A 25,390-nucleotide genomic window follows, 5' to 3' on the forward strand; every position below is an offset into this window, starting at 1 on the left:
GGTTTAGCTGTACATAGTTTTGCAGAATAGAACTTATTTGATTAAAACTATTTTCCATCCTTTCCAAGTGAATGAGCATTTAATGTCAGTAGATGCGTGACCCTGGACACGGAGGATATAAAGTTAAGAGATAGAAACTGAATTATTATTACTTAGAAAGAAGGAAGGCAAGAGCCAGAACGTGGAGCTAGGTAGTATGCTGTGGTGGATAATTCTGGACTCCTAGAGATGAATTCATATTTAAGTAAAATATTGTAGTAACTTCAGCACTTTTAATATACTGTTTAAAACACAAGTGGATTGTAGACAGCGTCCTTCCTTTCCCTTCTGCCTTGTAATTATATGGAGCCAGTGGTGTGCTGGGAAATGTTTAACAATGAGCTTGATGGGAGAAAAGCCCAAAGACGTCATCTGTGGTGTTTGATAGTCTGTGATGTCATTATCCGACTCCGAGCGATCAGTGTGACAGCTCTGGAGGCGGAGTCAGAAAGAGATGGTAGTAGTAGCACACCTTTATTTAGTATTTCTACAATACAGATAAAATGGATATAAGCTCCGGAACATAATTAGTGGTAATGTGTAGTGAAATAATATGCAAGGGATAAGTTTTGAGTACCTATCATTTAATTCTTAATAATCCTGTGTTTAGCAATTGGCTCACTGTACTTCTGAGAATTTAACAATAAGCCAGTGCAAACTGGCTCTGACACGCCATTATAAAAATAACTCAGCTAAAGGAATCCTCTGGATCAGCAGAGGAAACCAGAAGATGTGTCACTGGCAACTTTCTGAAAATACGGGAAGACTCGGATCTGCTTTTTATAGGTTATTTAATGTGACTCAATCTCAAATTCAGTTGAATCTCTTTTGGTGTGATGGGTAAGATTGAAGCATTCTTTACACTGTGAGACTAAGCCGTGTCTTTGCTACCTTCGTCTCCACCACTGAGTCCTTTTGTGCTTTGGTTATGAAATGCGTCCTATGATCTTTCCCTTCTCACTCCGTAGACTGGAGACCTTGTCAGAGCGTGATGGTATGTGCATCTGTGTAAACAGTTTTGTAAATACAGATGAAAGAAATCTTATTGCAGGGTGGGCCATTAAACAGATGCACATTGTGCAGGACTGAAAGGGAGGAAGAGTACAAACAAGAAAAGCAAGTTTTATTTTGTCCACTTCTGGTGACTTCCCCGATCCCCCCCCTACGCGAGGCTCTCCCACTTGTGGCGACTGCCAGCATGACAGCTTGTGTCGTCGGCCATTTGCATGGAGCAGTTCTTTCTTCGGGAAGGTGACTGCAGAACCCACAGAATGCCTGTGTTTAGGTGACCTAACTTGAAAGGCTTTAATCCAGTTAAGTTTCTCTACTTGAAGTCAAATATTTGAGACTGAGAACAGCCGGCCCGGAACTATAAGAGGGAAGCTTGGGGTCTTTTCCCACTGCCCCCCACCGAGTTTTGAGGACAGTACCAGCTGGCCAATCCCAGGAAAATCTCCGAAGCCGTATGTTTCTGAGGAGGATTTCTTGGAGGGTTCTAGCCAACAAATGACAGTCCCTCAGTTATAAATGGCAAATTTGCTCTGGGAACAGATCCTTTGTCCAGATAGCCCCCTCCAGCCTGGGCACCCCGCCTCACTCTGGGAATGCTCTGTGGCCAACTGGGCTGCCCCCTGCTTCCTTTCCTCAGGCTTGTTCTGTTCTTCGGGCCAGCCCTTTGGCACTTGTTCCTGAACCCACTGTGCTGGAGCCCTGTCTCTCTCTCTCAGTGTTTCCCGCCGCTGATCCACTGTTTCCCTGTATCCAAGAATCATCAGTGCGCTCTCCTTACCCATTAACTCTCTCCCAGAAGCTCCTGGAGTCACTTCACCTTGATCACTGCCCAGTGCCGCCTCAGAACGGCACGAGCCACTTGTAGCTTCCTCCAAAGCATGCGTGTTGAATATATATGTGGTCCTCAGCAGGTACCAGCTAGAATCGGGTCGACTCGTGAAAACAAATGGCTTGATTCCTTACAAAGCTTTTAGTATAAGTATTATTAACTTCCTTTTAAGGCTTTCACAAGTGAGCTGGTTTCTTATTTTAACTTCAAGTTACGATTTTCTGATTCACTCCTTGACAGTTCTTAATGATAATTTCTGTTTCTTTTTTTGGCTAATGAAATAAGCAAGAGAAGGGAAATGAATGCAGTGCCAGTCAGCCTGTTTTGCAATATCCGAGTTTCTAAGTTTATTTTCTGCAGGTGTAGGTGGAATTTCAGTGCTTTCTAAGGCAGCCAGCAAACTTAGAGTTAAATTGCGGGATAGAGAGGAAAGCGTGTTCACGGAAATGGTAAAGTGATCGCTTTGCCGTTCTTCAGCTTTTACCTTATTTTTGTTTAACATTACCAAAATTAAATGTTAACTTTCTCAATTAAAGTCTTGGGAATGCTTTTAGTGCTGGGGGTTGGGGGTCGGTTAATAGGTTTATATTTGCTCATAGAAATGTTGGGTAGGTTATTTTTAAGCACTCTTGGGGCATTTTAGAGTACTTTTAAATCTTTAATTAATCCACATCTTTGTGGTGGGTCAATGATATTATGGATGAGAAACCCAGAACCGAACGATTATGTGATTAGCCAATCATTACACAGCATAACCAAGAAGGAAGGAAGATAGGGACTCACTGTCGGCCTTTACTGAGGCTTCAGAACTTCACATGACCCACAGCACAACGTGTCCCAAACCTGTTCAACGCATACATCTTCTTTCCATCTGTATATTTGCTGCTTATTTTTATCAATCTGAGATTTTGTTTGAAGCTCTCAAGCTGCTGTGTTCTCCGCTGCTGTTTGACAGGAAAGAGGTGGTCTTTAAAAACCAGCTTGGATTTTAGTCTCTGTAATACCTTCCCATTTTGTTTCTCACTGGAATGCAATGTTATTTAGAACATTGTTGAAGATTTAAGAGTCCTGCCCATTTGAGAGGAGGGTCATTCCTCTCTTGCTTCCTCAGTAACTGATGGGACGGGAAGGAAGACCAATTAAGTAGGTTAATAATAAGCTGGTTGATTTTTTTTTTTTTTTGGTATGTTTGTTGATTAGTTTGGTAACGAGACAGAGGATGTACTTTGGAATCATATTCTGTTTTTCCTGGTTTGTTTTTTCTTGTATATAATTACTGGAAACTCTTAATATGGAAATTTGGCAAATAATCCAATTTGTTTAGAATTGAGCATTTTAGCTGTTAGGGGGTGTTTCCTCAAAATAATACCCTGCTCTCCTATCCCTCTTCAAAGCACACCTTTAACTCACTGCGGTGTACCAAAATGGTGCTGCAAGGGACAGTTTATCAAGGAAAAAAGTCACACTGTGATTAAAAAACACGGTGCTACTGACCCAGGAAGGAGAAATCCAGTCCTTGTTAAAGATCTGCACTTCGGGTCAGTTGGTATCATGCTCACTAACAAAACAGTTGAAAATTGTAGCCGTATTTTAAGGAGCATTCCTTATTACCCTTTTATGTAAAATATGCTCTCTTATTTCCCAGATTTCGCCGCCAGCTTTCTGAACCCTGTAATTCTTTTCCTCCTTTGCCGACAATGCCAAGGGAAGGACGTCCTATGTACCAACGGCAGATGTCTGAGCCAAACATCCCCTTCCCACCTCAAGGCTTTAAGCAGGAGTACCACGACCCAGTGTACGAACACAACACCATGGTTGGTGGTGCGGCCAGCCAAAGCTTCCCTCCTCCTCTGATGATTAAACAGGAACCCAGAGACTTTGCGTATGACTCAGGTAGGCCCGGGCTTTCAGCTGCAATTAAGACATCTTTTCACTTGCTTGCCACTTTGATTAGCATTGGCGTCAGATTGGGTAGCTCATAACCATTTGGTGTGGACTCTTCCTGATTTTATCCCTTCTTTGAATCTTTCTCTCTATGTGAAGTTGGGCTATCAAACCATTTTGGCCTGAGCTGATGGTTGAAATAGTATCTAGAAATGAAACCAGTCCAAAGAAAAGTGTAATTTGTAAAATTAGGCACACTCTTAGTCCAAGAGAGTAACACTGTCATTCTTTTCTTGATTTTGGGCTTTTTTTTCCATTTTGCTGCTGCAGCATGATTTAATAACAATGCTTCCAGAAAGTAGTACTCTTTTGTATTGGCTCATTTACTACTTATAACTGTTTGTTTTTCCCTTTATTGATGGCAAGATTCCACTGGTCCAAAAGTAAGGATTCTTACATATTAGAAGAAGAAGGGCAAAAATACAATATCTGAGTTTCAAAATGGTTTATTCCTTGAGCTTAGCTTTGGTCCCACTGAGCCAGAAAGCCCCCACAGAGTAGTATATCAAGATGGAGAAAGGGGGTCTTCTGAAAGTAAGGAAATGTAAATCGGTTACAAGTGTTATCACCAACTTCGCCAACATGTGACCTTGAGACTTTAGAAGAATTACTTTTTTTTTTTTTAAGATTTTATTTATTTATTTGACAGAGAGAGAGCCAGCGAGAGAGGGAACACAAGCAGGGGGAGTGGGAGAGGAAGAAGCAGGCTCCTAGTGGAGGAGCCTGATGTGGGGCTCGATCCCAGAACGCTGGGATCACGCCCTGAGCCGAAGGCAGACGCTTAACAACTGCGCCACCGAGGCGCCCCTAGAAGAATTACTTAATTCAATTCATTTTCACCCATTATAATCTCAAAATCAGGATGTCTGCTTTTCAGACCTCTCAGGAATTTTGAAAGAAACTATGAAATAAAAGCTAATGCTTATAAGAAGGGCACCATGTTCCTACAAAACATTATTAACATTATTGTAACTGGTGAGTAGATGTTTGTGGACTTGGAAATACTTGAAAACAATGTAATTTCCTCTTGTTTAGAGGTAATGTTATGGTGGTTCTTTATGAGGGAACTGTTGCTTCTCTAGGAATAACTGCTGAGTTTTTCTATCAGTTTTCTTGAGGAAAGAAAATTGTCCTTAATTTGAGTTTTTAACTTGCATAAAATTACCTGCTTTATTGTAAACTGCTCTTGAAGCTCAGCAAGGGGGAGCCCTACAACTCAGAGTCTTCCTTCATTGGGCAAGAGGTTCAAAGGAGTGTCCGAGGAATTGCCGAGTACCAGCTACCAAGGACCCATGAATTCCCTGCCTAATTGGCCCTAAGTCCACTCCCAGAGCCTGAGCAGTTGGTTCTAAAGTCGACATGGCCTTCCAGCTTGTTGAGAATGGTGTATTTTCAAGGTGTGGGAGGAGCACACATTTATTTATCTGTTTTTTGAGTGGTTTACAATTGTAAAAATTTAAACATATGGCGTGAGGGCCTTTATTTGAATGCTTGCCTCTCACGCTCTGTCATTTGGAGACTAAATGTACCTGAAATATATCCTAGCAGTTTCAGTTTAGAACCTTGTATAGTTGTCCATAGTTTCTGTTCATAATTATTAAGAACCCTGTAATATAATGGATTTTATTATAGATGGGATTCATTTTTCTCTGTAAATTTCAAATTCTTTTAACTGATGTTCTCTTTTTCCCCCAAACCATATTTTTATTTGCTGCACAGTTTTTTGAAGTCACCATGATTTCAAGAAACTTTACATAGAAAATACATATAAAATAGCCCAAATAATTTGTTCAAAAGGACTTATAAAGCATAGCATTTAGAGAGTATCTGTGTGTTCTAGAAATGTTTTTATGTGTATAATCTAGCAAGATTGACATTGAAACCATTTTCTTGATTCTGTAGTTAGCTCCATATATCTCTTTTCCTCATATTTATGTTACATGTAAAATTATGTATAACATGGTGTTGAGTGTGGGTAACTTTGCTTGAGAAGATGCATTATTTGTGAGCCATGCATAATGTGAATTTCAGAGTCAGTCACTGTCCGACCCTCAAAAGCACCAATGTAACCTAAAAAGCATCATCCGTGGCTTAGCTCAGGCTGCTCTAATAAAATACCATCGACCCGGAAGCTCAACAACACACCTTTACTGCTCATAGTTCTGCAGGCTGGGAGGTCCCAAGATCGAGGTGCTGGCAGATATAATTCCTGGGAAGAACTCTCTTGCAGATGATCACTTTCTCACTGTGTCCTTGTGTGACAGAGAGAGAAAGCTCTGATCCCTCTTCCTCTTCTTATAAGGGCACCCATTCCATCATGGGGGTCCCACCGTCATGACCTCATTCAACCCTTATTACCTCTCACAAGCCCTGTCTCCAAATGCAATCACACTGGGCATTAGGGCATCTACAGTGAATTGTGGGGGACATAATCATTCTGCGCAACTGTCTAGTAACCTCTTTTAAAGGGATATAGGGCATGTCTTCTGTTAAGTGTACCATAATACCTTGCAAATGACTTGTAGAATAGTTGTCTAACTTTTGAGAAACTGTTAATTTATATTCCTTTCTTCCCTCTAAATTCTGTTGCAGATTGCTAAAGAAGTTGTATGGCACCTTTGAATTCTAATTTCAATATTGCCAATAGGATGCAGTTCTGTTCTGTTTGAATAGTTACATTGTAAAGTTGCATCTTCTGCTTGTGGTCTAAAAAGACTTTAGTAACAGCGTGTAACCAAGGCCTGTGAAAAATTAATATGCAAGTATCAAAATGTATTTCCCTCGCCACTAAATTGCTGCAGTTGAGTTGACACGTCTGTGTATGTCATACATTCATACATTGCAGTCAACAAGTATGATCTCCAGATATTTTGTTTTGTGGTCATTAGTTCTTTCATCCTTGCTGAGAGCACATTAAATAATCTTTTTAGGGAATCTAATGTATTTATCGCTGGATCATTGATTTCTTGGTTCACTTACTGATGTTGAGCAAATGGGACATTAGAAAATAGTTTATGTGATTTAAAAATAATGCAGAAACGTTTCATAGTTTACTTAGCATCTGTGATCCAAAGGTTTTCCTTTCAGAAGGCCTCTAGAACTCTTTATTGCTTAATTCAATATAACATAAATGTTGTGAAAATAAAAGAAGCTTTGTAAGTGAAAAGGCAGCATGATTATGCTCTAATAAAGCCTGACATTAATTATGACATGGGAAATGGAAGGTCTATTAGTTATAATTATAATTACAGGAATGCAATTTCAACTGCCGAGTATTCAAGCTAAAAAAATGCAAAATATTATGTTAGTAGAGTAGAAATTTTTATTCAGGAGAAGACAAGAAAACCTGGATCAGAGGACACTTGGAGAAGATTTTAAAGAAATGTATTTAGGGCCAATTTGGTGACCCAATACAGTGTGATCACGATTATATTGGGATATTGAGTTCTAAATAATCACATGTTATTATTGTTTTCTTTCTCATCTTCTGTAGCCTAATAGTACTGCACAAAGCAGTACACAGGTTTTTTGTTAGTTGGTTTCTCCTGAATCCAACATGATTTTCTCTTTCTTGCCCTAATGGCCAAGTGACTACATTAATTGAATGTGCCTTGAGTGCTTTCCATGAGAGTTCCTTATGCAGTGCCCCACTTTCATAGAATCATAGTTGTTTTTTCATTTTCATGTTTGCAAATGAGGTTTTGCAGATTCATAATGCCCAAGGAGGCAAATATTTTATATATTCAGAGCAACATATTTCATTGGAATTGGAATTGTTTGTGTTGGTTCGTTGGTCTTTTGTTTCTTTTTCTTTTCTTTTCTTTTCTTTCTTTCTTTCTTTCTTTCTTTCTTTCTTTCTTTTTTCTTTCTTTCTTTCTTTCTTTCTTTCTTTCTTTCTTTCTTTCTTTCTTTCTTTCAATAGTTTACATGGTAGTATTTTTAAGGGGGTGGGGAGAACCTGAAACTAAAGTTTGGCTCAAGAAATTATCAGCACACAATGTTCATACATTGTGATCAGGTCATTTCACCCTAGAAATTATGTTAAGGAATTAGAAGGCACAATGAATGTTTGAGTGAGAAATATTACAAATATATAGCAATTGAAAGGTAGAATAAGTTATAGCTATCCATTTGAGAAATATTATGCTGCCATTTGAAGTCAGGTTTTAAAAAGATATATTTAATGAGGGGCACTTGGCTGGCTCAGTCAGTAAAGCTTGTGACTCTTGATCTCAGGATTGTTGACTTTGAGCCCCATGTTGGATATAGAGATGACTTAAAAATAAAAAATTTTTTAAAAATTTAATGAAATGAGACTTGAGTAAAAAAAGAATTTTACATATGTAATGTATGACTCATGCAAAATAAGACCCAGTACAGACATGCTGTGGCTCTATATGGATGACGATACTCTAAGCAATTTGTTTTGTCTGTAAAGTGCTTTGCATTTTAACAATGCTTAGGTACTACTTTTCTAATCAGATGGACAAAATATTATATTTTAATATATCAACCAGTTTGGAGTTGCAGAAGTGTCCAGATTAACCACATCAGTCCTTTAAGTGAAAAGAGCGCTAAGTAAAGGATGATATTACAGTCCCACATGTTGCAAACCTAACTGACTTGCTATTAGTTTGTGCCCAGGACTGCCTTAGAGGTGGGAGCAGAATTAATATGCTACTTGATGGGTTTCCGGTTCATTCCTGTAAGATGTTTGCAATCCACAATTAGTGCTTTGTTCCTTTGCATTTTGGGATACACTGAAAATCTCAACCTAAGAGTTGATTGGAGGGGTAGTACATTAGTAAGACGTTTTTAGCCCTCAGGGCCTATTCTGTTACTCTACTTAGTTTAAGAGATGCCTTCCAGGCAAGTGGTGGAGCAGTTTAATCTAAGAGCTGGGGGTGAGGGGGGAAAGGCAAACTTCCAAGGACAGGAAGAAAGTTGCTGAAATCAGAAAATGGGGGAGAAGGCTTGAGCTTCAGGAGAGGAGGAAGTAGAAGGAGAGGGTAGTGGAGAAAGCTGACATCCTGTGTCTCCTAAGAAAGGGGTTTCTATTTTTTAATGGTGTTTCGTAGGGCCACTCTGCTGGTACTGATGAGGCCTTCCTTCAGTTTGGAGGCATGTAACATACATGTGGTAGCAGATGTGGTGAACGCTCATTTTAAATTGGTAAACTGACGCAAGGAGTTGTTTTTCAGGATTAGAAATTTTTGAACTCCTGAAAGCTCTTGGAGATCACCTAGTTCACATTACTTCTCCACGTCTCAATTGTACAGATAAAATGCCTGAGGCTCATTCCTATTAACTTTCCTCCAGGTACACAGATAATGTGTGAAACAGTCAAAACTGGAACCAAAATTTTCTTAGTTTAGTACACTGTTCATCAATGTCTTTGTACATAACTGTCCAAAATAAGGTACTTTAATCCATAATTTCTTACCATATTATTGATCCTATACTCTAATTTTTGGACTAAGTGTTTCTATGGTTTTTCAGTCTACCTGATTCAGAGCAATAAAAGCATCTTCATTGAGACCTAAGGTGTGCTTTTCCTTTACATTAGTGGTCCCCAAATTTTATTCTAATTATTAGGTGCTCATTGTTGTAAGATAGGAAAATATGGACTATCCAATGACATTTAGGATAAAGATGCATTCTGTTTCCTTTAAAAAGATACATAACATGAACATGATCAATAGTTGAGATTATCAAGGAAATGACTTACCATAATATGTCTTCTAGAAAAGGCTTTAGTAATAATTAGAAGGAAAAGTCAGCTAATTAACAGCTCATCCACCTCTAAAATGCTTGGATTATATATGAAATTTGAGTTTATCTTAGCCTTCTTATTGGGTATCACCCATTCTTTGTTAAAATTTTTGGTAGCTCAGAGCGCCTGGCTGGCTCAGTCAGTAGAGCACGTGACTTGATCATGGGGTTGTAGGTTCCAGCCCCATGTTGAGTGTAGAGATTACTTAAAATCTTAGAAAAAAAATTTTTTGATAGCTCTCAAAGGCTTAGAATTTAACTAGAATAGTCATTTTGAAACTTCTATCAGCTGAATCCATTTTTCACCGGAAAGCTTATGAGGGACCACATTAGATACAAGGAAAGCTTACATTTGAAGAATATGGTAGGACTCTTCCATCCTCCGTTTTTAAATCTATTCTTCACCCAAGCAACCTTCCCAAGTTCTCCCATATTCTTTGTCACTTTAGGACTTAGATAAAAGCCAATAGACAAACTTTTATAAATTTAAAGAAAGATTTTCTGTCTTTATCATGTAGAAAAATTATATATAAGCAGAGAAATGATGAAATAAATACTGAAAACATATTTTACCTCATGTTAAGTATGTGAAAACTAAGAATATGTTCAACTTTCAGCTTTCAGAGCTGACAAAGCACTTCAGGCAAGAGAGTTAAATATAAATACTCTTGGGTTTCTAAGATGGCAAGGGAGGAAGATTTTTCCATTGTCATTGTTATTCTGTGTTTTTGCTGTGTTGGTGGCTACTCATCTTTGTCAAATCGTAGGAAAAGTAGTCAAGCAATTTTTAATGCTGTTTCTAGTAAGCTTTGCTTGGGATTCCCCTTGCAAAGTTTATAATAAGGTTTTAAAGTGAAAATTATAAGTTGGAGTCAGTGGATAACAGAGCAAGATGAACATAATTTCTGCAGCCACATAGAAATAAAATAAATAGTGCTTTATAAGTTTGGAGAAGATTCTTCAGAGCCTCAGTCGATTGATTAAACGTACCAAATTTCAAAAAAGTGAAAATGAGAACAAAATTCAGAAGACCACAATTACCTAGTAGTTTATCTCTAAACTATCACTAGAATGAGTGTTACTATTACTACTAGTGTAGTATCTCAAAAATTCTGTCATCAGCATTTATTATTTTTTAAATGATTTTTATTATTTGTTTACAAGAGGAGATACATATTTTAGAGAAATTGACCTCATGCATATTTTCTAATAAATTTTCTTACGTCTTTTCTGAACAATTGAGTTACACATAAGTAAACAACCAAATATATTGTTCAAGAAATACAAAGAATGCAGTGATTACAAAAGAAAACTGTTGAAAAATGCTAATTAAAGTCAGATGGAACAGAGGAAGTAAGAGCTCCTGATACTTACTTTAAACATCCAGGCCTGACATAAACTAGCAGGCTTCCTTCTCTCCGAAATGGAAGGTCCTATGGCCAGTAATCATAATTTTTAAATTTCTAAATATGAAATACTACATTTGAAAATAGCTTAATTTCATCATTTATTTACATATCATTGAATCACCTCAAATAGAAGGAAAAAAATTTAAAGCATTGAATAAAGAGTGTAATTTAGGAATTAATAATTCAGTGTATGTTCACGCTTCAGTGGTCTTGCCTCTGTTCACTATTTTCTCTGGCTGAGAGATTATAGAATTCTTTATTATCTCCCTGCCTGGCTATGCCAGTATTTTAATTTTGAATTCCAAAATATATAGGTAACTTTATGTATTCTCTGCTCTTTTATTTATCAGATACTGGAAATTGGAGGATACGTAGTAAATTGTCATGACGCCACAGTAGACAGTCCATCACAGGTTTAAAGCCAAAGCCTAGGCATCTTTTATGGTTTTCCTCATTCCTTCTTCAACAGGCATGGTAAAGATTTCGTGAGAAATTGTTTGGAGATGTATAGAGATTGTTGGCTGCAACTGTTTCCCCATATGGCTTTAGATCCCTGGAAGAGAGAAGTGGTTTCTTCCCTCTGGAGTCAAGGACCAAGTTACAGATGGCTGATAAAACCTATTATGTGTTTAACAGTGTTTGGTATATGACCTACTCTTCACAAATCATTCCCATAATTGCTCATAAATAGCTTTTTTCTTTCTAAAAACTCTAGATATTTTTAAGCATTACCATCTTTAGTAATTTCCAGCGCAGCGCTGATTATGGTTTCATGAACTTTGGCTTTTTGTACCTGATATTCAACACTCCCAAAGGCCAGGCCTTGGCCCTAGTCCATTAGTAAGCATCATTTGCTCATGGCTACATTTTCTCCTGAAACATGGCAGCTCACTTTTTTTCCCCCATCCTAACTTTAAAACTATTGCTCCAAGAAATTCAGCTGGAGAAAAACTTGGAAATTTAAAGGACTGAGCTATTGATCCTTCAGAAAATGTTAACATTCTGTTTCTCTAACATCCAGAGAGAATTTTCTTTTCCTCAGCCAGTGATCTGTGGACTGGTGGATCACTTAATCTCTGATTTTTAGGTGCTTCACTTGTGAAAAGTGATGATGATGTCTTCCTGATAGAGGTTAGGGATCGGCCTCACAACCTGACTTTGGTTTTTATTGGCCCGCGTGCCTCGTATGGGTTTTCCTCACTTTTCCGAGTTAAAATAGAGAATCTCCCCAAACAGTACTCTGGTCTACTCTATCGCTTTTTCTAAGAAATACTTAAATATGCTCTAAATCTACAGTTACAGTAAGTGGCACTGGCTAGTGATTTGATTTGAGAATTGAGGCTATGGTCTGGATTTACTCTTTATGCATTAACACAGGTCAAATGGACAGGGACTGCATTTTAAGTCAGTAATGGAAGGCTGAAGGCTGTCTTAAACCAATCATATCAGTTTTACCCATGACTGATTGATCCCTGGGGGCAGAGCCCTGGAAGCATTTGTCTTACATGAATGGACTCTATAGAGCCTGGAGTTTCATTCATAAAATGGAGACTGAAAGGAAACACACACACACACACACACACACACACACTCTTACTCTCTGGAATGTCCATTTATACAGAGCTGAAGGGTGTAGTGTTCCATCAGCTGCTGCTTTTGCCAGTTGACTGGAAGTAATGATTAATGCTCATTGGTTCTGCCTGCATGTAACCCAACACTATTTATGGCCTAGCAGTGTTCCTAATGTATAGTGAATGAGAAGACAACATTCTCAAATCAGAAACATAAACAGGAACTGGTGGGTCTGAATTCCATTCAAATATGTCATTTCAGCCACACAGTGTTTGTCTAACTTGGATTTTACAGGCAGGAAAGGGGGAAGGGAGGGATAATCTGCTTGTGACTTGTACTAGCATCAAAAAAGGGAATTAAAAGGGGGGGGGAGGACTTTTATAGTGTGGGATTTTTAGTTTCTTTTTAAAGAAAACCATCAGGATGCTTAGGCCCAGAACTGCTTATTGCAAGAGGACAAAATGAACATACAACTGTTTTTGTATGTGCAACTAAGATTTGAAATTAAATGAAACAGTTTAAGGGTGCATATTTGGATCCGTGTGTGTGTGTGTGCGCACGTACATGTTTCACGAATGTGAACAAGAGAGATAAATATTTATTTTTTAAAAAGTGTTTGAATATAGATTTTTAAGTATAGAATGTGGTTACAGAATTTTTTTCACTTATAAGATTTGTATACTTAAGTGAGTTAACTGATAGTTTAGAGGAAAAGGAAGACTTTTTATTTCCATAAAATATTTTTACCTAACACATGAATAACTTAATTGAAACCTTTTCAAGGAATTTTTGTCACATTAAATAGATGATTACAGTTTTTATCTTGTGTGTGTGTGAGAGAGAGAATTTTTAGTTAATTGTTTGAGATATCGTCTGGAAAATTTTACAATGAGTGATATTCAAAGATATATGCAAAAAGCAACCAAAACAAAACTGAGAGAACGGCAAGCATGTGTCATTGTGATTTATTGACCATTTTCTTAAATTTAGAGAAGAATCTTGCAATACTCCGTCCTGGTGACCCTTCGCTTCAGTGTGTGGGCCTCCACCGTGCGCTCTTCACACGCCTGTTTTTGTTATTCTTAGCAATAAAAAACAAAGCCACCCACTTCGTATGACACTGGAAATATTACACTGAATTCTGGGCCCAGATGACTATTTACTCTCTCTGTCGTATCAAGCATGTCTTGTTGTACCGTTTGTCCTTCATCTCCTCATTTATAAAAAGGGACACTTAATTCCTCTACCTTTTTGTTTTTGTAAGGATACAATAGGATTATGTTTGTAAAGTTACTCATACCTATAGAAGTTGGGGTCCAGGCAAGAGGAAGGTGTGATTTTTATCTTGACTCCTAGAGATTTCCTGAGAGACTGCTAGTCCTTGAATAAGATGCCATTATTATTTCTAATGTTTACAAATACCATTTTGGGGGTTAGAGAATAAGACATAGGGAGAGAGAGATACTCTTCGTTGAAGAGAGTCCTGTTGTGTAAGAACAACAAAATACTGTACTGTTAGGCTGTCTGCAATGGAGTGAAGCCATCATATGGAACTCCACACTAATATTATTCATGTTCAGAGCAAGCAGAATAAATATCTGAGTATTGCAGTGATCCAAGGAGCGATGACAGGGAGGGGACAAAGCAATTCATGATGTGTTTGCTTCACATCATGAAGATTCCAGAAGGGGAACGATTCAATATTGAAACTCAACATTAAATTGTTCCCCTCTTCAGAATTCTCTTGTGGCCCCATGTTAGCAGCTAATGGCATCTTTTCTTGTATTTTCTTTTAAACTTCAGTAAACTGTTGGAGTACAGTAATATCTAAGAAACAGTCAAAGTTACAGTTGTACTTGTATTTCCTATCACTTCAATTTTATTTTTGACTCTAACTTAATAAAATCTCACAGGCTTGTAAAACTTGTAAAGTTGTCAGCCTACGAGATCATATAAGCTAAACCTGAATCTGGTTATTATTGGTATAGGATACTGTTTTCCCCCAAAACACACATGCTTACAAGAGAAGTTTGTGGTCTCCTACCGATACTATTCTATACTGTTACTTCATGTTACATAGCCTTTATGTTTTAAAAGTACCTACATGCAGAGAACAGCATTACTTTTTTTTTTTTTTTTTTTTTGATATCTTGAAAGCACTGTACTAGGCATATAAAGACTAATGCGGTACTCTTTCTGTCCTCAAAGTCTATCAACAATAGATTCTGTATCTCTGAGCTGTGGTGGAAGAGAATACCTCTGCAGATTTTACATCATTTATATTCATAGTTTACTAAAACTCCTAATGAAAAAGATCCCATGTAAGTGTGAATGAGGTCATACTAAATTCATCATTCTCTTAAGATTTCAGCCAACTCCAACTTTCTTGCTTTTTTTATATGCGGTTCAGTGACTAAGTTGTTATTACATCCATGTAGAGCTTTTGTGACTGATGACAAACAGGTCCTGTAAAACTTCATTTTTGTGCCATCCCACTTGCCTTCTTTCTCAAGTAAATTCAGACATACTCACCCTGGGCCTTATTTTTAGAGTTTTGTTCTATCATAGAGAGATCACATGGGTGTAAAAAAATTCCTTCCCCTTAGCATCCGTTTCAGAAAACTTTATAAAATATAATTTTCTCGATTAGCCACATGAAATCTGTTCATGGGGCAAGTGGAAACGCATAGTAAAATGACGCTACACGAGGGTGTATGTGAATGCATTTGCATTTAAATACATCTTCATAAAGCTCATGTTATTTATGCACTCTAGAAAAGCTTTGGAATTTAAACACTGTGCCAGGAAATGGGAAGAAACAAACAAAGCAGTAAAACATGAAGTTTAAGACGGATAAAACTTTGGCAGGATATGTCATAATGCTCCTCTTTCTTGAATGAGAATAGTGTCATTAGTTCTTGGTATAACTCAGTATTTCTTAAGATAATAGATACGTGTCTTTGAAAAACTTGTTTAAACTCCTGTGTATGCATTGAATTACACCACACACACGTTTTCCACTAAGTATCTGATAATTTTAGATGTGTGTCCACACACATATTTTAGCCCTGGACATTTAATGTGCCAAGTTTTCCACCATCATTGATGTATGACGCACAAGTTTAGGTAGACTTGATTTTGTCAACTCACCTCCTCAAGGAGTTGGTCAAATGTATAGAAAATCGGTCTTTTTCCATCACATACTCATATGAAAGCAAGATCACGTTAAAACACTACATTGAGATTACTCCTCTTTTATAGGGATTTCTCATTTACTCTCAGAGACTTGAATGCCTAATTAAGTTATCACTGATTATTGCTACAAGAATTTAACCAAAAGCATCCAGTGAAAGAGAGGCATTTTTCCTCCTTGCTCAAAGTTTACAAAATCAAATATTTCCAGGTTTGCACACTATTTGATAACAAACAATTTCAGCAAAGTGTAGAGATGTAACATAGAGTCGTGGCAAATATTTTGTCTCCGATCTGGCCTAATACAGTTCATAAGAGCTTTTGGCAAGCTGTGCCCTGAAGGGACCCGTTTCTTCTTTACTACTGGGCAGCAGTGTGCAAACCCACCAATCAGAGTGCTGTGTAGCTCTATCAAGTGCAAAGTCAAAACTGCACTTTGTGGTCAGACCTTAGGTAAAGCTCCCCACATCAATTTCCCAATATGGCTTTAAGATGCAAGAGACAGAAGAATCAACGTTTTAGTTTCATACCTGAGTATCTTAATTTAAGGGTAATTTTAACAGTGTAACCAGAGGTGAAGGCTAAATCAGGTAGTTTGAGGTGTTAGTTTACTATTCTTCTTCACTGCCCCTGCATGAACTGTGCCTTCAAATGACAGCGGTGCTTTGCTGCTTTGAATTTTTATAGCATATTAGACCGGCTAGTCATCCTCCGAATTCATGTGTGACAAATTATAGGTAGGTAAGTTTCTGCAAGCTGACTGGGCCCATGCTAAGTGTCATGTTGTCGTGCTTTTTGATCCGTAAGTTTCAAAATAATACAAAATCCTTTGTCTTAAATTTACATAATTCAATTTATAGATTGAATTTAAAACTTTTTATTTTTTTATTTGAAAGAGACAGAACAGGAGTTGGGGGGAAGGGCAGAGGGAGAGGGGCAAGCAGACTCCCTGCTGAGCACTGGGCTCAGTGGGGGCACGAGGCAGGGCTCCACATGGGGCTCTACACCGGGATCCATCCCAGGACCCTTAGGATCATGACCTGAGCCAAAGTCAGACACTTAACCGACTGAGCCACCCAGGCACCCCTGAATTTAAAACTTTTAAACCAAAGTCATTTAGCAGCAAATATCAGGGCATAACATTGTAAATAGACGCTCTAAAGAGGTACCTCCAAATATTTTGAAAATGAATGGAGATTCTTGCTTAAACCTGATAAATCATAAATTTATAATGAATTTTAAATCAATATATTTTAAATATCACAGGTTCAACCTTCTCAGTAATTGTTTTAAGAACAGCAAATTAAGATATAAAAATGATTTAAAATATATAATTTTTAGTTGTAAGTACTGTGGTTTGCTCACTTTAAATAGTCGGGAAGGACAATTAAAAACAGTTTCTGTTATTAATGATAAGCACCATTTCTTGAATCCTTATGTTGGCGTCAAGTGAAATGTTGCCCATATGGTCCCTCTTCATAGTCCTTTGAAGGATATCATGTATTATTCCCATCTTACAGATGTGAAAGTTGAGAGTTAGAGATGTTAAATAACTAAGAAAACATCATCCTCCCACGAAATACCAGAACTGAGGTTCAAAACCAGGTCTGTTAGAAGATAAGGAGCATATTTGTAATCAGTGCTGTGCTTGTGATCCTAACTTTATAATCTATGGACACGTAATAGAACGGTATAAACACGCTGTCATAGTAACATTTGGGCATGGGTTAAACTGCAGTTTATTATTGTTGCTGACTTTGTGAGCTTTATTCCGTGAAAAAACATGAATGCACATGTATGCAATGCCTCCATTCCCTGCCACAGAACATTTGCCTTTGAAGTCACCGCTTAGCTAGTTTGGTTCTTAGTTGAGCATTTAGCAAAAGTTAAAATGTAATGCCAAACTTCATTGGTTGGATTTTTTATTAGATAAGGTAGAAATGAAAGCAGCAGGCAATTTAATTAGTAGTAATTTTACTGGGCAAGTCATTACTTTGATGAACTTCAGAGCAATGTTTATGGCTCCTAATTAACCATGTTAGTCATTTGATTGAATAATCACTTTGGAAATGTTTCTACAATTTGATTAGAGTCTGACCCACTCTGATAGTCATAAATTAACTGATACCACTTTAGGATAACATGACTTTAGTTACTTTAGGGGAATAAACTCCTCTTAGCCATATTTTTTCAGGCTTCTTGTGACTGTATAAAGGATACCAATTTTAAGGATAGACTGGATTTAAACAATGCTAGCCAAGTGTCTCAATTTCAAGAGCTAGATGTTAATTTTATTTATTCTGGAGTATAATAAATAGTATTAAAATGGAAGAAAATTATATTCATATATATGTATATATATTTTTTCATACACATATATATGGCAGAAACACAATTATATTCATATATACATATATGAATATATATATATATATTTTCCTTAATTGCCATTCATGGCTTTTCTTAGACCTTAGATCACAAGTTTGGTCTGTGGAGCTATAATGGAGGTTCTGGCTTTAGCCTTATTATAAATCATTAATTTATTATGAATTTTAAATCAGTATACTTTAAATGTCATATAGATAAATAGAATTTATGAAAAATATTACAGAATTAGCACAAGAAATAAATCATCAAGGTCAATAGATACACGGGAATTAGTGAAATGATCATCAGATTCTATCTTTGATGTCAAATGTCCAGGATCATGCTTATTTTATATTATGTTAGAGTACTTTTATAAGATGTTTCTTCAACTTTGAATAGTAGGTTACTTATAAATGCTTGAATTTCCTCTCCTCCTCTCTTTCTCCCCCTCTGGGGAGGAAAGACTACATTTAGTCACACTTATATATAATAGAGTTTAATCTATATGTTTTCCTCTAGCTGCCTCCAGAGCCAGCCAGCTGTTTTTACAGCCATACTCCAGCTGGGCAGCAGTCAGTAAAAGTATTTTGTGGCAGGGTGTCAACATTGGTACAACAAAATTCTTACCTCTAAACAGCTGCTGAGCTGATGGCAGAGTCATTAACACTGTCACTCCTAGACCCAGCTGCTTTGAGGGTCCTATGCCTGGCAATAAATCAACATAACATTAAAAATTAATTTGAAGTACCACTGGTTAAAAAGTATGGATACAGTGGATTGCTAGCTCTTTGGTAACCCAGAAGTTCAACTACTCTGCAACCCCATAAAAGGATTTCAGGAAACAAGATTAACTCTGTCTTTTGTAGGGTCAGAATTCTATACTAGATCATATTTTATATAAAGAAGGCATGGTGTTCTAAAATGTTTGATAATGAGTTTTATATTGTTTTCAACTCATGCCATTAAGATATTTTTGACTAAAACCATGTAAACTTTTTTTCTGTGAAAAATTATCTCATATTTTGGTTGACATCACCAGGCAAATTTTTAAAAAATCAGATAGACTTTAAAAATGGAACATTCCAGACCAAGAAAGAATGGCCTCTGGGCCAAATAAATAGTGCTAATTATCAGTTATAACATGAAAGTCTGTGGATGGATAGGTAAGAAGCGATGAGGGTCTTTAGCTCCCAGTTCATTTAAATGTTCTTTATTACTTGTTCAGAAATCATATACTTGCTACAAGTGGTAGAATGGAGGACATACTCTTATATGAAATAGGACATTGGTCCTATGTATCTTATAAGTTTATTTTTGTATGTGTTAAAAGTTTCAAAAACTTGTAGAAGATAGAATTAATTTAGTCACATATATTTCTACATTCCTGTAGAATCTGTATATGTTATGTACAGGCTTGGGCCCGGGTTTATGGGACCTGAAAAAGAAAAAGAAACAACATCTACAAAATGAGGTGTAGGGCATCAGAAGGGATTCCTGTAGGTGAAGGGTCCTTCCTGAAGCTACACCTTCTTTGGCTTTACCAGAAATCAACCTCTGGTCTTGTGAGTGACATTCTGTTCAGAATCAAAGAACTTGAGCCTATAATAGACTTTAGGTAATACCTGGTGCAACCCTTTATTTTATATAAGCTTAGATACAGAATGACTTATCTAAAGTCACTTAGCTTTATTAGTAGTAAGTTAAGGACTCAGTTTTAATCTTTTGTCTCCTAATCCGTATTCCTGTCCTTTTCCCTATATCTAAGCTAATAAACATGTTAAATACACAGCCATCACTATGACTCAAGTTTAACCATTAACAAAGTTTATTTCCTCAGTGATGAGTTAACTTGGTCAGGTAGGCAAAGCCTCACCCCTAGCATCATAATGGTGTTTGCTATGAAATTGTTGGGTTTCTGTTTTATAGACCCATTCGCTCTGAATATGACCTATGCGCTTAACAAAATAAAAAGGCAGTCATACTTTTATCTGGGGGTAGAAAATAGCAGTCACGTTAAAAGGCTAGAGTAATTTTAAGAGATGTGGCAATTTTGTCTTTTCATAATAATTTCTACCAGTGTTCATGAAATAAACCATGACTAAATCTTTGTTGATCTTTGATTTGAATACCATGGGATATACAAACTTATTCCATAAATGCCCCCAAATGTATCTTAACTCATGACACCATTTGTTTCAAGGGCACTCTCACATTCATGTGCGGTTGCCAGAGAGCCTTCCTTTAGTAAATATGGGTAAAACTTTGAATTTACATGTCTGTTGAAGAATCGTGTCCGCCATGATATGCTTTTCATTTTCCATTTCTTCTTTTTTAAAAAATGTTTATTCATTTAGTTGAGCAAGAGTGTGAGTGCGTGAGCTGGGGGAGGGGCAGAGGTAGAGAGAGAGAATTTTCAAGCAGACTCCCTGCTGAGCTTGGAGCCTCATGCGGGCTCAATCTCACAATCCTGAGATCATGACCTGAGCCGAAGTTAAGAGTCGGTGAGCCACGAGAGACTATGGACTCTGGGAAACAGACTGAGGGCTTCAGAGTGGAGGGGGTGGGGGTTTGGGATAGGCCAGTGATGGGTATTAAGGAGGGCACATATTGCATGGAGCACTGGGTGTTATACGCAAATAATGAATCATGGAACATTGTATCAAAAACTAAGGATGTACTGTATGGTGACTAACATAATAAAAAATTATTATTAAAAAAAAAAAAAAGAGTCGGTCACTGAGCCACCCAGGCACCCCTCATTTTCCCATTTCCTGTGTGGGCTCTGCCTGAAATGTTAACTGCGTGTTGACAGGCTCCCCTCATGGAGACTCATGTCAGTTTCTTTCATTTTCCTGTCTGCACTCTGTCTATTGGTAACAGCACATTTTCAGCTCCAAACTTCTCTTTGACTGATATTGTTTCTTCTTCCAGAAGTGCCTAGCTGCCACTCCATTTATATGAGGCAAGAAGGCTTCCTGGCTCATCCCAGCAGAACAGAAGTTAAGTTTTCCATTATTGAAATTCCTTGTAAATACGGTCAAAATTATCAGACGTACCAAAGACGCAGTCATTTGATCAATCATTATAGTTTACGGGAAAAATCACTTATGTTCCCTAAACCACTATTTTAAAACTTTATCTTTTTAAAGTAAAAGGAGGATGTTTCGGGTCATGTTATCTTGAAGTTGGTTGTTAACATGAGTCATGTGAGTATAAACAGCTGAAAAGTAGATTTCTGTGTTCTTTTTTTTTGCCAACAACCACATCCTTTTAAAATAGAACATGTGCTTTATAGATTAGCCTACCTTCCTACTCTCTACTGAAATGTATCTTCGAGGAATTTCAGTTTTGCTTTAAGACCTAAGTCTGTGTTTTGAAATGAAAGGGAGTAGATTTAAATATATTTGCCTTTATATATTGTGGATTTTTCATTTTTATACAAGTAATTGTTACGAATGGAATTTCACATAAGAGGTCTGCAGAAGGAGTTTTTATTGTGGGTGTGTTCATGGTAACCATGGTGGGAAAGCTTTGATCTACTGGACTTTGATACCTGCAAAGTAATGGATGAAAAGGATCTTCTCTGGATACATTCCCTATTAAGGTGTTCCTGGAAATATGTGCATGGTTCATGACATAAATGTTCTGTGTCCTCAGTAAGATGACATAGGTGAATCTTTTTAGGTTAGGTGTAATACTGGTTGCTTTGTATAAGTGATACTGATAGAAGTAAATTCTTATATTTAAAGAAGAGTGTAATAAGCTGGTAAATCCAAAATATTTGGGACCAAAAATTTAGCAGAAATGCAGTGTAATTATTGTCACTGCTATCATTAATATTATGTACTCACCATAGAGACCAGGACATCTGAGAAAGAAAACTGTGACTAAAGTATATGCAATTTCTTACTGGTAATTAAAGTCGACAATGATTCAGTGAAGGTCACAGTCGAGGATATATGGGGGAGAAAGTGATTGCTAAAAGCTGTTGATTTATTTTGTATTTTTTCTGTGGACTTAGTTTTGTTACAGGAAAAAAGAAAAGTTAAAAAAGAAAATTAAAACTATCTTGGCTGTGGAAGATGAAAACATGAGGTTAGCCTAGCTAAATATTTCTCTGGGGAAGTAAGAGGTAAACTGAATATGTTTCAGTTTATCAGGGTAATTGTGCAAGGTAAATATAAGTAACGCATCTTGATTTTCCTCCTGTCTCATGAATAACAAAACTTGGAAGAAAACGAAAAAGGAGATGACATATTGTAATTTCTAGATTTGCCAGGGTTGACCTGCTTTGTGCTTGGGGTAGTAATAATATAAATATCTACCTGTCATATATCACTGTGCTCTAGATACTATTCTAAACTTGCATGTATTAAATCAGTTAATCCTCACAACAACCCCTTGAAGATAGGTGATTTATTATCATTCCCATTTTATAGGTGAGGAAACAGACACAGAGACTAAATAGTGTGTCTAAGGTCACAGAGCTGAAAAATGGCAGAGTCCTTTTCTACCCCAGTTTTTGTGTTAATGGCTACATTTTTAATTGCTTGTGAGTTTCATTTGTATCAAATGTATCCTATTTCCTCCCACAGGCTGTATGTTTGAGAAGGGCCCCAGGCAGTTTTACGATGACACCTGTGTTGTCCCAGAGAAATTCGATGGTAGGTTTCTCCTTGTGCTTCAAGTTTGTTTTTTTTAAGAGGGAGTGGAGAGATCACCCGCGACTCCCCTGAAAACAGTTGACATCCCTACTTAAAGATTTCTGTGCACATCATTTATGACGCATTCAACTCATGGTAAACTTTGACCTTTTATAAATTCTCTCTTCCTTCCCCTATTCAGAAGCTTTTTCTTTTGTCCTATGAGAGATCTCATTTTTAAAGATAGAACCAGAGAGTATCGTTCTTGCTGAGCCTTGTGTGAGTACGAGGGGTCTTTCCATTGCCCTGCTGAGCACATGCAGCTTGTTGCTCGAGATTTATTGAAAGCTGATCCCGTAATTAACAAAGCAGAACAGAGAGCATGCTGCTGAGGGTGCGCAGATGACTAATGCGGCCTCTTTCCTTTTAGTGTTCGTGAAAAGATGCGTTATGGAACGCAGAACAACATAGCTGCCCGTTTAGTGAGTGTTAGTCCTTATTTTTTGTTTTTCCTTTTTTTCCCCCCGGGAAGATGTTCTTTACTAATGTGTAATTACTTCGCAATTGTTTAAGATGGAATTAGGAAAGCATTACCTTTTTAATATCACTTGCTAGTGCAGTGACAAGGTCCCAGACTTTAGAAAAAAGTGTCAAGTTAGATAGAAATTTTTTTTTTCCCTTGACAAAGGTGGCAGAAGTCAGCATCTACGAGGAAGCTTGGGGAAAAGTAACAGTTACTTGATTTAGTGGTTCTTCAGAGTGGTCTCCCTATTTCCTGCTTTGATTGTTTAACAGGAAACGAGCAGGGACCCTCTGATTAGCTGATTGCACAAACTTTGGGGATCATGGCTGTAATGACTTGGTAGCTCTCAGAAGTTTTTAATTGTCATTATTTAAACAGCAAAGTGCACGCTCAGATTGCTTCTCCCTCTCTAATTAGTTTCTTGAAGACTACTCTGTTCCTGAGGTTTTTGCTACCCTGGTCCTTCTCAGAAAGAATGATAATTTGGGGAAGATCTGTTTCCTTAGTCTTCTTTAAATGGCTAAATTCATTCAGGGTCATAGGGTTAAGCTCCTGCAGAGTCACTTTTTTGGTCTTCTTCTAAATAGATGTTAGTTTTAGGCTTGGAGCTTCAGTGTGATATGTGTGGTTACAATCATTATCAGAGTGTCACAGTTCTTAACATACAGCTTCTCTCTTAAGACGAAGCATAAAGCCTTTGCTTTTTGGAATGACCTTCATCAGTTTTTTGTTTTGTTTTGTTTTTAATTCTTAGTGAGCTTAACATTTTAAGAAATCTCGATTACCAGTATGGGCACATAAGGAAGGAAATATAGCTCCAAACTACCAGTAGGATTATGATATAATCTAAAAGGCCTAAGTCAGACTAATGTTTAGGAAAGCAATCTATCTTGATTATTTATTCCCTTTGACTTTTAAATATTCTTCAATTTTGTACTAAGAAAATGTTTTTTGGAAGATAGTGCTAGTGTTTTATAAGGAATAGAGAGCAAGAGAATAGAAAAGCAAAGGGTTATTTTTTCATTGACAAGGCTAGTATAGTCTGTCACATTTATAGGCAGAAGCAATCTAGAGATTATAAAATTTAACAGTGTTTCACTCTCTCTGCATAATTGCTCAGTTACCCCCATGAAAAAATTTGTAAGTCTCAGAAGGAAAAACTGAGATAAATAAAACTGTCATTGAAATCAATATGAAGAGACACTTCTGTATATCTAGCTTAGACCAGAATGACATAATGATTTCTAGCAGCTATTGACTGAATAATTTTATTTTGGTTGTGGTTTTTAAAGTGTCGTTCTTTTTGTAATTATTTTAAGAGGTGTGTGTCTGTCTAGTTACCAAAGGAAAGTTTTAAGAAGCTTCTGATTTGGTCTGTTTTATAATTCACATTTACTGTGAATAGATTGGCTTGAATATATTCTGTCTGAATTGTTTCAAGAGTGGAGAAGAGAAATTCATGCATTAACGATGATATGTTTGTAGGGCCCTAGACATTCAATCCCCTGTGTGACCAATTCCACATATTTTTGGGGATGGTTGGCCAGAGGTAGATGTCAATAATCAGGAGTTATGACTGAATTTTTGTTTGGTAAAAATAAGATAACTGACCAGATTTATACCAGAAGAATTAATAACACTAATACCCTTATTGCTGTAATCTATTTAATAGGTTTTTACACTATATATAAATAGCAAATAAATGTAACACAAACTGGCCTTCATTGATTAAAAATAATAGATTTACAGAAAGCTCCTGTATATGTGTTTTTAGACTGCACTTTTAGAAAAAGACTAGCAAGCTAAATTCACGTGACTGAAATGCAAACAAGAGATAAAGAAAAATGAAGGAATTTTTATTTGCTGCCAGTTAAGACAGTGGTAGTGCCAGTATGAAGGTATGGGAAAAAGGTGGTACGATGATAAGCCAATATGCCCAGATCTACCTGAGATTTTCCTAATTTATATAAAGTACAGATTACTTAACTCAGAGTTTAAGATGCTATTAAATTTCCTTTGAGATGGGACGCCTGGGTGGCTCCATCCATTGAGTGTCCAACTCTTGCTTTTGTCTCAGGTCATGATCTTG

General features: G+C 37.1%; 1 protein-coding gene across 7 annotated transcripts in view; it reads left to right on the forward strand.

Moving 5' to 3' along the window:
- ETV1 (ETS variant transcription factor 1) overlaps nucleotides 1-25,390 on the forward strand; it is a 90,847-nt gene that overhangs the window by 52,034 nt on the left and 13,423 nt on the right. For all 7 annotated transcript variants that reach the window (XM_087861020.1, XM_087861016.1, XM_087861017.1 and 4 more), the window contains 3 exons: nucleotides 3,525-3,772; nucleotides 21,067-21,133; nucleotides 22,729-22,799. In XM_087861020.1, the coding sequence (XP_087717146.1) occupies nucleotides 3,525-3,772; nucleotides 21,067-21,133; nucleotides 22,729-22,799 (386 nt within the window). The remainder of the gene's footprint in view (nucleotides 1-3,524; nucleotides 3,773-21,066; nucleotides 21,134-22,728; nucleotides 22,800-25,390) is intronic.

This window comes from Ursus americanus, chromosome 3, assembly GCF_024610735.1.
Source record: "Ursus americanus isolate L20-20 chromosome 3, mUrsAme1.1.p, whole genome shotgun sequence".
In the NCBI taxonomy this organism is placed as follows: Eukaryota; Metazoa; Chordata; class Mammalia; order Carnivora; family Ursidae; genus Ursus; species Ursus americanus.